Source organism: Panthera onca, chromosome A3, assembly GCF_046562875.1.
Source record: "Panthera onca isolate mPanOnc1 chromosome A3, mPanOnc1 haplotype 2, whole genome shotgun sequence".
Taxonomy (NCBI): domain Eukaryota; kingdom Metazoa; phylum Chordata; class Mammalia; order Carnivora; family Felidae; genus Panthera; species Panthera onca.
The window spans coordinates 89,209,685-89,225,424 of NC_138341.1; the positions used below are offsets into that span (position 1 = coordinate 89,209,685).

The 15,740-nt window shown below is 36.0% G+C and overlaps 1 protein-coding gene across 4 annotated transcripts in view; it reads right to left on the reverse strand.

Moving 5' to 3' along the window:
- Positions 1-15,740, reverse strand: part of SEPTIN10 (septin 10) — a 72,229-nt gene that overhangs the window by 39,806 nt on the left and 16,683 nt on the right. For all 4 annotated transcript variants that reach the window (XM_078444326.1, XM_078444323.1, XM_078444324.1 and 1 more), the window contains exons 2-3: positions 6,011-6,079; positions 151-271 (exon numbers count right to left, since the gene is read on the reverse strand). In XM_078444326.1, the coding sequence (XP_078300452.1) occupies positions 151-271; positions 6,011-6,079 (190 nt within the window). The remainder of the gene's footprint in view (positions 1-150; positions 272-6,010; positions 6,080-15,740) is intronic.

The following is a 15,740-nucleotide window of genomic DNA, read 5'->3' on the forward strand; positions in this document are numbered from 1 at the left end:
AAGCTAAGAAAAAACTAATAGAATTTAAATAACTGAAAAAATCTGCGATCATGATATCAAATTAATGACATGAGCATCATACTCTTTGCAAGAATGAAGAGAACACAAGGAATATAAAGGAATAATATAGAAGAAGAGTTTGGCCCTTACCCACACAGAGAATATTAAAACAGAAGCCTTGCTGAATGGATCTATTAACCAGCTGATCAGGCAAACTCTCAAAACCAACATGGCCAGACATAGTTAAAGAACGAGTATTTTCTCTTTTTTGCTGAAAGAAAACAAACACAATGGCAATAATTTAAAAAAAAAAACCTTTTACTAAAATAGGATATAAGCACATTTCAAATGATAAATATAATTTATCAAAGAAACTAAAGATTTTATGATCATTATACCTTCACCAAGATATAAATGTGTTAAGCAAATTTGTGAGAAATCTGTGTCCAGACCCTCAAAACACATCTGCATTTCTTATTTTCTTCATACAATGAGAGTCCAGCATTGTTTATCACGAATATTTGATTTCCAAAAAATAGGAAAATAATCATGTAAACTATGGCATATTCATTCATAAAATGGAATGTTTAAAGTGATTAAATATGTTTATGATAAATATTTAGCAATTTAAATTTTAATTTAAATGTTACATGAATAAAGTACAATACAAAATTATACAGTTTTAGCTCCCAGCAATGGGACAGCAAACTTATGTCACACTAATGTTCCTACTAATTAACAATTATAATCAATTCTTCCAAGTTGCTGAAGTGCAACCAAAGGCCAATAGACACTAGAGGGAATGAGACTTTTGGGAACAGGAGACCATGTAGGGTGAGATGTACATTTTCTAGGTCTTTCCGAGGGCACAACCTAGTCACTGCTACACAAAGAAGATAGACCTCAAGATGGAAGTAGTAGTCTTACTGGGTTGAGTAGTCAGTTGGAAACAAGAGCAGGTAGATCAGCTGAAAATTGAAGAAGAAAATTCCAGAAAGGAAGAAGATTTTGGACTAAAATCTACAAATACACTCCTCTTAAAACTCAGGCTGACTGCTGAACTTGAGTATAAGGGGAGCACAAAGAGCCTAAAGGGGGGAGGGGGATGGAAATTGGAAGGAGCTATATAGAGTTTTCAAGAATGCCATCCTGGGGAGCATAAATTTTAAGTCTATAAGTTAAAGGGGCTCAGTAAACACTTCAGGCTTTCCATTGAAAAACTATATGGACTACATTTTAGGAGTAAGGATCACATCCCAGAAATCAGAAATGTTCCCTAATACACAGCTGAAATAGACCTGCCCTAAAAAAGCCTATAACCAAGGTTCAACATGAACAATGCAACAACCTAGCAATTTACTGCCTGCTAGAACAAAGGTCAACACTCTTCAGAAGAAGAAAACAAAATCCAACACCTCCACAATGTACTATCCACAGTATCTAACATATAATAAAAAATTACTAGAGGAAGAAGTAGAAAAATGTGATTCACAGTCAAGGGGGGAAAAAGCACAGAAAGAGATCCACAAATGAACCAGATGTTGAATCAGCTGATAAGAACTTTAAAATAACTATGATAAATATGCTGAAGAAGAAAACTATACTCTTTTTCTACAGGAAAAAGAGATGGATATAGTGGCTAACATGACAGAATTACAAGAGAGATATAGAAGCTCTCAACAACAAAAGTCAGCAAATGGAATTCCTGGAAGGAAAAATACAACATCTGAATAAAAAACTTACTGAACCATATTAACAGCAGATCAAACAATGGAAGGAAAGATTTCTTCAATAGTTATCATCCAAGCTAAATACCTTTATTTCTCCAAGCTAAAAGTCTCTCATAGAAAAGATAAAACTGCAATAGAGCTCCAAAAACTGTGGAATGATATCAAATGGTCTAACATACCTGTAACTGGAGTATCATATAGAACAGATGGGGAGAGACTGGAGGAGGATGGAAAGAAATATATTAGTAACAGTGACTGAAATTTTTCCAATATTCTAAACATGAACTCAGAGATCCAAGAATTTCAGCAAACTACAAACAGGAAAAATCCAGAGGAACCCACAACTAGCCATATCAGAACAAAATGTTTCAACAAGAGGATAAAGAAAAATTTTATGAACAACCAGATGTGGGGAGACATATTACACACAAATAATACATAAAATGACTACAGTTTTCTCACAAAAAAACAATGCAAAGCATAAGACCACAGAAAATAATCAATAAAATGACAAAAGAAAAAAATGACATGTAAATGTGTGTAAAATAACTTTTCGTTTTAATTTCTTGAAAATATTATCATTTAAAGCAACAACAATATATTGCAGAATTTGGAATCATGGAGAAATAGAATGTATGATAATGACAACACAACAGAGGGAATTGACAGTTATGGTTGTAAGGTTTCTGTATTATACATGAAGTATTATAATATTGTTGGAAGATATGTGTAATAAATTAAAGCGTACATCAACTACTATTTAAAAAAAAATAAAAGACCAAAGAGGTATAGGTAAGAAGTCAATAGTAAAGATGAAATGCAATAAAAAAAACGAATCCAAAAAAAAGGCAGAAAAAGAAGAAAAATGAAAGAACAAATGGGACAAAGAGAAAACAAACAGCAGCAAATTGGCAGACTTAAACCTAGCTATACCTACAGTTAAATTAAATGTAAATGATCTAAACCAACGGTATCTGATAGAATGAACTTCCTGTAATGGTGGAAGTGTTCTGTATCTGATCTATGCAACAGGTAGCCACCAGCCACATGCAGATATTGAACACTTCAAATGGGACTAGTGCAACTGAGGAACTGGTTTTTACATTTTATTTAACTAATTTAAATTTAAATAGCCACATGTGGCTAGTGGCTACCATAATGGACAGTGAATATATAAACATTTCAGTTAAAAGAAGGAAATTGTCAGATTGGATAAAAGAATGACTCAACTCCATGCTGTCAATATAGTAACTGACAAGATCATTCTAAAATTTATATGGAAATGCAGATGATTTAGAATAGCTAAAACAATTATGGAAAAGAACAAAGCTAAAGGATTTATACTATCTAATCATAAAGTTACAATCACCAGGAAGTGTGGTATTGGGATAATCTTATTATTTATATTTTTCTACCTTATCAATATTAAAAACTTGTGATCATCAAGGAATATGTAAGTCACAGACTGGAAGAAAATATTATATATATGACATATATATATGACAAAGCACATACACTCAGAATACATATGATTCAATAATAACAATCTATTTTTTTAATGGGTAAAAGACATGAACAGAGATAACAAAATAGCCAATCAGTGAATGAAAGAGTGCGCAACATTATCAGGCAAATGTGAATTAAAACTACAGTAAGATACCACTGAATAACCACTAAAATGTCTAAAATTTAGCAGGCATATAATGTCATGCATTAGAGATTCTGAAGAACAAATGGAACTCTGATAAATTTTCTGGTACAAAAGCAAAACAGTACAGCCACTTTGGATAACAGTTGAGTACTTTCTTATAAAGTTAAATACACATTACTATACATAACCAAAAATCCCTAACTGAAGGTATCCAAGATAAATAAAAACATGCATCCACACACATGAATGTTCATGGAAGCTTTGGTCCAAATAGTCAAAAACTAGAAACAACCCAAATATCCAACAATTGTTGAATGGGTAAATAAAATGTAGTATATCCATACAACGGAATACTAAACTACTGATACATGCCACAACATGGTTAAGTCTCAAAAACTAAGTGACTTTTTTTTTACTGTGATTTGACTAAGAAAAAAAAGTATTATTTTTTTCATATTTTCTCATATATATGAATATGGATGAAAATGTCCATGAGAGTGGTTATTAATGGAGAATGGATTTGCAGGTTGAGGGAGTGGTCTTGGAGGTGGAGGTGAGAAAGATTCACTTGTTACTGTATATGGTAGGTAGAATTCCAAGATGGACCCCAGGATTCATGGCCTCTGGTGTACTCACAACCTTCTATTTTTTCAACCCAACAGCAAACTATCTGCTGCTATGAAGGGATTTTGCAGATGTAATTAAGGTCCCAAATCAGTTAATCTAAGAAAGGGAGATTATCCTTGGTGGGTCTGAACTAATCAGGTGAGCCCTTAAAATGCACTGGGATCTTTCAGGTGAAAGGGATTTGAAACCTGATTTGACATTAGTTCTCCCCTGTTGTATGAATGACAGAGAAGCATATGGCAAGGACATAAGAATGTTCTCTAGGAGCTGACAGCAACCAGCCAGCAAGAAACTAAATTCTGCCAACAACCTGAAAGAGTCTGAAGGGGAGCTTCAAATAAGAACCCAGCCAGCCAACATCTTAAGTGAGACCCTGAGCAGAGAAGCAAGCTATGCCAACCTAGTCTTATAACCTACAGAACTATGAGCTAATAAATAGGTGTCGTTTTAAGAAGCTGAATTCACGGCAATTTGTTATGGGGCAATAGAAAACTAGTATACTATATTCTCATTTCTGCCCTTTAGATCCCTTTTAGTCACATAAGTATGTTATCTTTATCATTAAGAAAAAGAAAGTAAAGTGGCACCTGGGTGCCTCAGTCAGGTTAAGCGTCCGACTTCGGCTTAGGTCATGATCTTGCCATTCTTGAGTTCCAGCCCTGCATTGGGCTCTGTGCTAACAGCTCAGAGCTGGGAGCCTGCTTCGGATTCTGTGTCTCCCTCTCTCTGTGCCTCTCCCCTGCTCACACTCTGTCTCTCTCTCTCTCTTCCTCAAAAATAAATTTCACATTAAAAGAAATAATAAAATAAAAAAATAAAAACAAAAAGCTTTAAACTTTAAAAAATATATATAATTTTGATATGTCAATCATACTTCCTTAAAAAATATTTAAAATAAATAAATAAACATTAAAAAATTTAAAAAAAAAAGAGAAAGTGAAGAAACACTGTGCTTCCCAGTAATGAAAGTATTCAAGATTAGATACTTGTTAGAGTTTTTACTTGATTAGCACATGCTTATCAGATAAAACTTGAAGTAAATGGCCTGTAGAATCCCTTCTCGTTCTACAGCTGTAAGACTGTTAGGTCATGAAAATAACAGAAGCTTCTCAAAAATGTGCCAGTGGTCACCATAATTTAACGAAGAACAGGGACCAGAGAAAATGAGGACTAAGCAATCCACTCAGTGCATTCATCACTAAAGGATTACTAGTGACTATTGACAGCAGTTTCAGCAAAGCAATGTGTTAGAAGGCAGATAAAGAGTAATTCTAAAAGTTTGCAAGTTGATAAAATAAAGATGGAGCAGACCATTATTACCAATGAGAGAAAAAAGATAAAAAGGATGGTAGTTTGGTGGTCAAACTATAATTTATCAAAACCATGGGGAACTTAGCATTTGTGAAGGAAGAGAGAAAAGCAAGAAGAGGCTTAATGGGCACAGAACTAAAGGAAATAATTTAATCTTACTGAATTACCTGTGCTTGTTTTTGCCATTTTCTATTTAAAAACTCATCAACTCACCTCTTTCACCAAGTTAAACATACTCCCTCTTTTTTAATATATATTTTAATATGAATTACTAAAGCACATCCCTCTTATGCAGGCACACTTAGAAGAATGTTGGAAGCATTAAGAGCTTGATCTCACACTCAGGAAGGCATCTGCAGGTCCACCTGGAGACTTCCTACACCCTGTCATTAAAGGAGTTCTCTATACCCACCAAGTTCTGTAAGCATGCCCAGCAAAAGCAGTGCTAGTCCTCCTACTGAATGCTCTGGAAGCAGTCAAGAGTTTTAATTTGTTTCAAGTCCCATACATCAGTAAGAGACACTGAAAACATTCAACAATTATTCAATCTATTACTGATTTTCAATTTCAATCAACATAAAAGTTAATTTACATTCAAGGTACAAACAAAATGTCAGGTCTCTGAGCAGTTATTTTGAAATCCTATAGGTATGTGGAGTACAATATGGCTCTATTTGAAAGATATACTCACTTTCTGTTCATCATCAGATACTTGTGAGGATGGACAAGTTGTTTTTGTTGGCATGTGAGACTGAAAGAGCTAAAAAAAGAAAAAAATATATTAAAAAAAATATTACTCTAAAAAACCCTATATCTAAATAATATATCCATGTTAAAAAGGAATTTAAAAATTTTCATTATCATCAAGTTGTCACTTGTAATCTACACACTTGACTCATGTTTAAAACCATGGTTTCCTTGCTGGATAAATATATGCAATATATAATATATATTAAAACATTTACCCACATATGCAAAAATATTATAAAAGAGTAAACTCCCATTTACATCCAGGAAAACAAAGAACATTACTTTTACTTAAAAGACTTTACAGGATTAAAAAGGGAAAATAAGCTATTTCACTAAAAAAATACTCTAAGAGCCAAGGAGATATTCAAAATTAGGTACTTGCCACAGAAGCATGCCAGAGTAAATACAATTGTTAACGATCCAATTTTAGTACATTTAAGAAAGCAGTGATTTAAAAATCTGAACAAGTCCTGGGGCATCTGGGTGGCTCAGTCAATCATCCAACTTCGGCGCAGGTCATGATCTCACTGTTCATGGGCTCAAGCCCCACATTGGGCTCTGTGCTGATGGCTCAAAGCCTGGAGCCTGCTTTGGATTCTGTGTGTGTGTGTGTGTGTGTGTGTGTGTGTGTGTGTGTGTGTCTCTGCCCGTCCTCTGCTCGCACTATGTCACTCTCTCTCTCAAAAATAAATAAACATAAATGAATTAAAAAAAACTTAAACAAGTCCTTTAGTTATCCAACTAAAATAGAAATAATTATCATTTATAGAATTCCTATTATATGTCTATCACTATGCAGCTCATTAAGTATATTTTCTTATTTAACTATGTTTATTATTTTCTGAGCTATACATATTCAAGGCTTCTATAAAATTAAATAAATTACTCCAAATCATAAAAGCCAGTATGCTGTAGACATAGGTCTGATCTGCCTGCAAAGCAGATATTCCTTCTACTACTGTCCCAAGTTGTAAACCAAACACATATTCACTGTTTGCAACAGTGAGGAATGGGGGGAAAAAGGTACAAGAGAAGTTGTGGGAATTTCAAATCCATACTACCTCAAAAACTGCTATCCTACTTTTGACTACACAAGATACTAAGGAAATGTGGCATTTTTAAAAAAGCAGTAAAATGGATTATAGTAAGAAAAATGCAAACAGTGCCAATAAGAAAACTGCAAAATAAGTTCCCTTCCTACCCTTGACTTGCTAGTACTTCAGCAAACCTGTGTATACTTCCAGAGACAGACCATACATGTATGAACATAAGTGAATATGCAGGTGTCTTTGTTTATATAAATGGTAGTGGTCTATTGCTCTGCATTGTGATTTTTTTTCCCTTAATCTCTCCTGAAAACTGCTTCTAGTATGTAGATCTACTACATTCATTCTGTGGTATAGTATTCTGTTTTGTATATGACAATATATGATGAAAGGGAGAAGAACCTTACCACTGTAGCAAGAAAATAGTGTTTCTGGCACCATGCACACCCATACACACACCCGCCCCCATACACACACACACTGGGATTGTGAATGCAATCTCACAGATAGACAGGTATATATCATAACTGGATTTTACAGAAAGCTAACAACAATCTACCTCTGTACATTCTGGGTAACAGAAGCTTTTGAAGGCTGGCCTTGTGACTTAACCACTACACATACAACTGAACACATTGTTCCAACATGAAATGACTCCTGTAAGTTGGAAGATGTCCTTATATAAAAGCACACAACAAAAGCTCTGTGATGAACACTTACAGATAATAGCCATATTTTCACAATTTAAAAAGTGAAAATTACATAATGATACAAAGCACATCAAATTGGCCTAAGGTTTTGTTTTTTAATTATATATATACTTCACCTTACTCCCTCCATCCAGCTGTCTCACCTCTGGTCATTGTGTGGCATGTAGGCAGTAGCTCATGTCCCTCTCCTATGCCAGAACAGAAAAGTAAGAAAGAACTAAGGGAAAGAGCAATGGTAGTTACAGACATGTGGAGAAAGAGATCATTAAAGGCCAAAGCAGTTTTCAGAGAAGACAATAATATTGAAATGAGTCAGGAAAGTGGTATATATACCAAGAGAGAAGGTGGCATTTAGGGTAGAAAAAAATCCCTAAGCACTGGAGCGAGGTAAAATTTTGTATTTGGGGAAAGTAAATCATGAGTACAGTAGTTTGGTACAGGGAAAAAAAAAGTTCATTGTCTCCTTTTGCAATTATGAATGAGGTTATGAAGGAGGATGAGAAACAGATTAGAGACAAGAGATGAGTAGCTGACTGAGGAATTTTGAAGAGTCTATCTCAAGAGTCTCACTTGTTGGTAAAGGCAAAGAAGTACCACAGAACACAACTGTTTGGGGACCCTGTTGAGAGCCTTGCCTTAGATAAATCGAGTAAAAGTGTAGAACATCCCATGCTGAATGCTACTTCCTGATGTAAAAAAAAATATGGTAAGAAAGTAGCTTTAGGGTTTTAATGTAATGAATAGCATATTTTTGTTAAATGCTTGCTTAGTAAGCAATTCGGTTGATAAGTAAAATTTGCTTAAAAAAACAGGATAAGTTTTGTACTAGTTCATCATTAAATTCTGACTAATAAAACCTAGGTTATTTTTCTGTCATTTATGTAAGCTCATTTCAAAGATCTGCTTTTGATTATTCACTTCCTGTGTTTCTGAATACCTGCCAAAAAGTCTACTTAATATCTCTGTGGATAAAAGTTTTGATCAGGAAGTATGAATGAGTCACATAAAAATATTATAAATAGTTGTTTTTAATATTTTCCACTGCTGCTACCTGACTAGTCAAATTTCCAAAACAAGTTTTAGAATAAAAAGGTTTTAATAAATTAACAGGACATTATTGAAGGTAAAATAAGAAGGGGACAAGAGCTGACCAAGTCCTTCTAGTGGCAAAACCTAAATTAAAACAAAACAAAACAAAACAACAAACTGGAAGTGAAATTCCAGTCTGCAATATCAATGATCACTTACTATGTGTAAATCACTGTGCTGGGTACCAGGGTCTCAAGAGGAGTAAGACACAGCCCTGACCTTAAGAACTTACCTCTGAGAAACACAAACTCATGACAGGCAATCACAGTCTCATCCTAAGTTAGACTAATGAAACCACTACCTACACTTGATTATGCAGTTTGCTTTTACACTTTGTTTTAAATACATATATACATCATACATTCACAAACACATATATATTTAAATCTATACATACACTACCTAGAAGTAAAAAACATATAGTACCTTTAATTCCTGGCAAAGTCTAACACACTTTTTTTTAAGTTATAATATATAATGAATCATGGGAAAAAAAGTACCAAAACATTGAGATAGCTGAAGGAAATTTCTTCAAAATTTCACTTTGGGGAGTATCGGCAATACAACAGAGGTGGCACACAATTGTTCTGGGTCCCTAGGGAGACATATAGTAGATGACCTTTTTCCTATCAGCCAATTATGGGGAAACATTTGCTGATTCTTTCACAAAATACATTAGATAACAAGTTTCCTTACTTGTAAACATTCTTGAAACTGCCCCTTTCTCTAGGTATAACAATGAGCCTTAGAGGAAAAGAAATGTGACTTGGTTTTAATAGCTTCATTTTAATTTTATTTTCCCACAATTTTTATCTTTATAAAATTAATCAAAGTCTCAGGATACAAAATCAATGTACAGAAATTAGTTGCATTCTTATACACTAATAATGAAGCAACAGAAAGACAAATAAAGAAACTGATCCCATCCACAATTGCACCAAGAACCATAAAATACCTAGGAATTAACCTAACCAAAGATGTAAAAGATCTGTATGCTGAAAACTATAGAAAGCTTATGAAGGAAATTGAAGAAGCTATAAAGAAATGGAAAAACATTCTGTGCTCATGGATTGGAAGAACAAATATTGTTAAAATGTCAATACTACCCAAAGCAATCTACACATTTAATGCAATCCCAATCAAAATTGTACCAGCATTCTTCTCGAAGCTAGAACAAGCAATCTTAAAACTTGCATGGAACCACAAAAGGCCCCGAATAGCTAAAGTAATTTTGAAGAAGACCAAAGCAGGGGGCATCACAATCCCAGCCTTTAGCCTCTACTACAAAGCTGTAATCATCAAGATAGCATGGTATTGGCACAAAAACAGGCACATAGACCAAGGAATAGAATAGAGACTCCAGAATTGGACCCACAAAAGTATGGCCAGCTAATCTTTGACAAAGCAGGAAAGAAAATCCAATGGAAAAAAGACAGTCTCTTTAACAAATAGTGCTGGGAGAACTGGACAGCAACACGCAGAAGAATGAAACTAGACCATTTTCTTACACCATTCACAAAAATAAACTCAAAATGGATGAAGGACCTGAATGTGAGACAGGAAACCATCAAAACCCTAGAGAAGAAGCAGGAAAAAACATCTCTGACCTCAGCTGCAGCAATTTCTTACTTGACACATCCCCAAAGGCAAGGGAATTAAAAGCAAAAATGAACTATTAGGACCTCATGAAGATAAAAAGCTTCTGCACTGCAAAGGAAACAATCAACAAAACTAAAAGGCAACCGCAGGAATGGGAAAAGATATTTGCAAATAACATTATCTGACAAAGGACTAGTATCCAAAATTTATAAAGAACTCACCAAACTCCGCACCCGAAAAAAAAAATTATCCAGTGAAGAAATGGGCAGAAGACATGAATAGACACTTCTCTAAAGAAAACATCCAGATGGCCAACAGGCACATGAAAAGATGCTCAACATCACGCCTCATCAGGGAAATACAAATCAAAACCACACTGAGATTACCACCTCGTGCTGGTCAGAGTGGCTAAAATGAACAAATCAGGAGACTATAGATGCTGGAGAGGATGTGGAGAAACGGGAACCCTCTTGCACTGTTGGTGGAAATGAAAACTGGTGCAGCTGCTCTAGAAAACACTGTGGAGGTTCCTCAAAAAATTAAAAATAGATCTACCCTATGACCCAGCAATAGCACTGCTAGGAATTTACCCAAGGGATACAGGAGTGCTGATGCATAGGGGCACTTGTACCCCAATGTTTACAGCAGCACTTTCAACAATAGCCAAATTATGGAAAGAGCCTAAATGTCCATCAACTGATGAATGGATAAAGGAATTGTGCTTTATATATACAATGGAATACTACGTGGCAATGAGAAAGAATGAAATATGGCCTTTTGTAGCAACATGGATGGAACTGGAGAGTGTTATGCTAAGTGAAATAAGCCATACACGGAAAGACGATACCATATGTTTTCACTCTTATGTGGATCCTGAGAAACTTACCAGAAACCCATGGGGGAGTGGAAGGAAAAAAAAAAAAGGTTAGAGAGGGAGAGCCAAACCATAAGAGACTCTTAAAAACTGAGAACAATCTGAGGGTTGATGGGGGGTAGGAGGGAGGGGAGGGTGGGTGATGGGCATTGAGGAGGGCATCTTTTCGGATGAGCACTGGGTGTTGTATAGAATCCAATTTGACAATAAATTTCATATTAAAAAGAAATTAATCAAAGAACCAAAGTTTTCAAACTGTCCCCTGGTGTGTTTCTTGGAGTCCTTTAGGACCAAAAAAAAAAAAAAAAAAAGTAAGAGACAACGAAAAGCAGAGAGTGGTCAAAATAATTACCTAGGCCTATTGTATGGCTTAGAGTTCTTTGAAAGATTCCACAGACTCATTGATTAAAATCATTTTATTAAATCTTCAGGTTAAGGAAACTTTAAAATAAACTTAAGAGTGTTGATCTAAAATTTTCCTAAAAACAAGTGCTAACATTACCTGATTCTAGAAGTGGATGCTAATTACACCCCAGGGGAAAAAGAAAGAATTCAACTGAAACCAGTGAGACTGGGCAGTGTAAGGCAAAGCAACACATTGGCCTCCTATGTGCACACCTGGATCTCCTCCAGGGCAGTCTCAGTTTAAGGCAGTTTGGGGTGGTCTAAATCCCATCAAAATATCACCTCAATTTTATCATCATCTCCAGTAAATATAAAAGTTAGAGGGTAAATACAAAGTCTAATATTCAGCCTCAAAAGATCAAGACATGTAAATTCTTGATAGTAGTTCATGTGATAAAAAATTAGGGGTATCAAGGTTAACAAAAGTTTACAGTAATACATGGCTGCTTAAAATAATAAATGTAATCTTATCTTGAAGTTACCTTCCTACTCTTAATTAGAAATGGGAGTACTTTATGTTTATTATAGGAAAAAATAGCATTTCTAATCATGTCATTTTAATAACACTGCAATGAACATCCATTTTGTGGTATAGTACTTACATCTCCCTTCCAGCAAGAACTAGCCCTTTGGCTACAAAGAATGCAGTTGGCTGATAGCTTCCAGCTTTAGAGCCTTCAGGATGCACAGTATTCCACCCAAGACCACTCCTTCCTGGCAGCCCCTAGCCCAGGACTGAGCACAAAGAGCGTGTCAGGGCCTGGCCCCTTCTGCACTAGGTGAGCCCCCCCTAACAGGCAGTCAGAGTGGTCTCCACTGGGTTGGCCCAGACTGCCAGACCTGAATATCCTCTGAGGCTCTCTCTGCCAAGTTCTGCTTCAGCTTCTTTCCTTTCACAGCTGTCAAAATCTGCATCAGAGCCTGAAGCCTTTTCCTTTCCAGTACTGCTTCCTCCCTGTCTCCTACAGGCATTACCTCCCCTCCCTGCTTCTCACTCCCAATCTATTTCTAACACTCTTAACTTCAGCATCTGCTTCCCAGAGGACCCAAGGGGACACACCTGTATAAACATCAATCATTTTGTACATCTGATAATTTCCTCATGATAAATTCCTAGTATCAAAGGTATGAACATATTGTCCTGATCAAAGGTATGAACATATTGTCAAACTCCTCCTCAAAAAGGCTATATACCTGCTCACATTTCCAAAATTAGTATGTTCAAAAAAAAAACCAAAAAATAAAATTTGTATGTTCATTTCACTATGAAGTCATCAATACAGTATATTAACACTTTTTAAGTGTTTGTCAAGTTCACAGGCAAACACTGACATCTTAATTTGACGTCCACTATTTTGAGTATTTTTTTCAGAATATTTTCATAAATCTTAAATTCATGTTTTCCCCCATTTGCCCATCGGGGTATCCCCTTTTTTGTTCCTCTTATTAACAAAAGCTGTTAGATATAACTGTGCTTCTCATGTGTATTACAAATATCTTTTCCTGATTTGTCACTGACTCTTTCAATTTTCATAGAGTCCAATCCATGTTTTCCTTTCTGGTTTCTTCCTTAAATGTGAAGCTTAAAAAATCTTTTCATACCCTGAGGTTCAAAAAAATCCATCTGAATTTTTTCCAAGTTCTTTAAGGGTTTCATGTCTTACACATAAGTTTTTAAGCCTTCTAAAAATTATTTTCTAGCACTGCGTGAGTCAAGGCAATCCGAATTTTTCCCAACATTCTTAGCCTATTGCTCTATCAAGGGATAGCAAAGTATATTCAAACATCTCTATAGTCTGTTTTAGGGAAATGAGTTCCCAAGGGAAAACTTAGGATGCATGAATGGACTAGAGAGGTCAATCTGACACAGTGAAGAGAAATTACTGAATGACTAGAGCTGCCTAGCAAGAGTGGAATGGGCTGTCCCCATAAGGATTCAGTTAGTGGCCCGGGGGGGGGGGGGGGGGGGGAGTTTAAACAGTGACACAGTCATCAACTGGACACACAGAGCCAATTCCTTCACTGAGTGAGAAGCAAAAATAATGAACTTCTAAGGTCTCTTTCAACTCAGATTTTATGACTGTATAACTATAAGCAAGCAGTGAGGAAAAAGTATGTGATATGGAGAATGAAGAATGAGCCATGGAAACTGCATGCTCAGACAAGGGGAAGTAAGGACAGGCATGACATAATTGCATCTAGTTGATGTGAAAAGGCTTTTTGGAACTAAATCTCAAAGGCTATTAAAATGAAATGTAGACAGCTTGAATTCCTGGGAGAGGGAGCATGTTCCATGTAGACTCATGAAAAAAAGCCAGTCAAATTTGAAAAGTAAATGGGAAAAGCAAGCAAATGGGAAAAGGAGCTGAAGAAGGGGGGAAGGCAGAAGAAATTCATTAGAAGGACTTAGGGGCACCTGGGTGGCTCAGTTGGTTGACAGTATGACTCTTGATTTCAGTTCAGATCATGATTCCAGGGACATGAGACTGAGCCCCACGTCGGGCTCTGAGCTGAATGGGGAGCCTGCTTAAGATTCTCTTTCTTTCTCTTTTTGTCCCTCTCCTGGGCTTGTGTGCACTCTCTCTAAAAAGTAAAAAAATAGGGGTTCAGTCAGTTAAGTGTCTGACTTCAGCTAAGGTCATGATCTCAAGATTCGTGGGTTTGAGCCCAGCCACCCAAGCCTACAGCCTGTTTTGGATTCTGTGTCTCCCTCTCTCTCTGCCCCTCCTCCACTTGCATTCTGTCTCTCTCTCTAAAATAAATAGACATAAAAAAATAAATTAAATTAAATTAAATTAAATTAAAAGACTTAAAATTGACATGGAATATCTGGGAAAAAAGAATACTGAGGAGTCAGTATGAAGACTATCAATATACTGCTTTTTATTTATTCCACAAATGTACACAATACTTACTAAAAGGTTTTCCATCTTCAGGACAGAATAACAAAGGTGAATAAGCCAATATCCTTGCAATTTAAATTTTAGTACTGTGGGGAGACATGCATTCAACTTATAAACACCACAGTAGCTCGGGGTATACTGAACCCTGCATGGTCAGAGAAGGTACTGCCAAGAAAAGCCTTGAGCAAAGACTTGAAGGAGAAATAGGAATATTCCTAGCAAATGGGAAAAGAAAGTAGAGGAATCAATGTGTGCAAAAGCATGCAAGTATACTAGGAAAGCTAGGAAAACTGCAGTAAGCTCATTATCATTCAAGCCTAAGGAGGCTTAAGGTTAAGTGCAAGGTGGACAGAAGAGGTAAGCCTGGACAAGGAAACAGGGGGCTGGACATCCACTCTGCCTTAGAGTGAAGCCATGCCCACCTTCAAAGGTGGTAATTTGGTAGATGTTACTGTGAGGCAGGAAAGAAAATGAGATAAATCAGCACTGGTTTGATGCAATTTTGGAAATACTGAGTTTAAGGTTTTCATGAGCGCTCTGGATCCCTCAAGGAGATTCTACATAACCACTGAAGTCTTCAGTCAAGTGTATAATTAATCTAGGGTAACTTTTACATGATTATTAAAAATAAATACAGTGGTGGGACACCTGGGTAGCTCAGTCAGTTAAGCATCCAACTTTGGCTCAAGTCATGATCTTGCAGTTCGTTGAGTTCAAGCCCCACGTTGGGCTCTATGCTGACAGCTCAGAGCCTGGAGCCTGCTTCGGATTCTGTGACTCCCTCTCTCTCTGCTCCTCCCCCACTCATGTTCTCTCTCTGTCTCTCTCTCAAAAATAAACATTAACAATAAATAAATAAATAAATAAATAAATAAATAAATACAGTGATAATTCCCATTTCTCTTGAAGTTGCCACTGATTCCCTAAGACTGGAATTCATCCATATTGGTAATTCTTCCACATTTTAGAGCACTAAAAATTTAACCTAACTCACTAAGCCAGTCAGTCTTGATTTTTAGACTGAACATAGTTAATGCTATATATT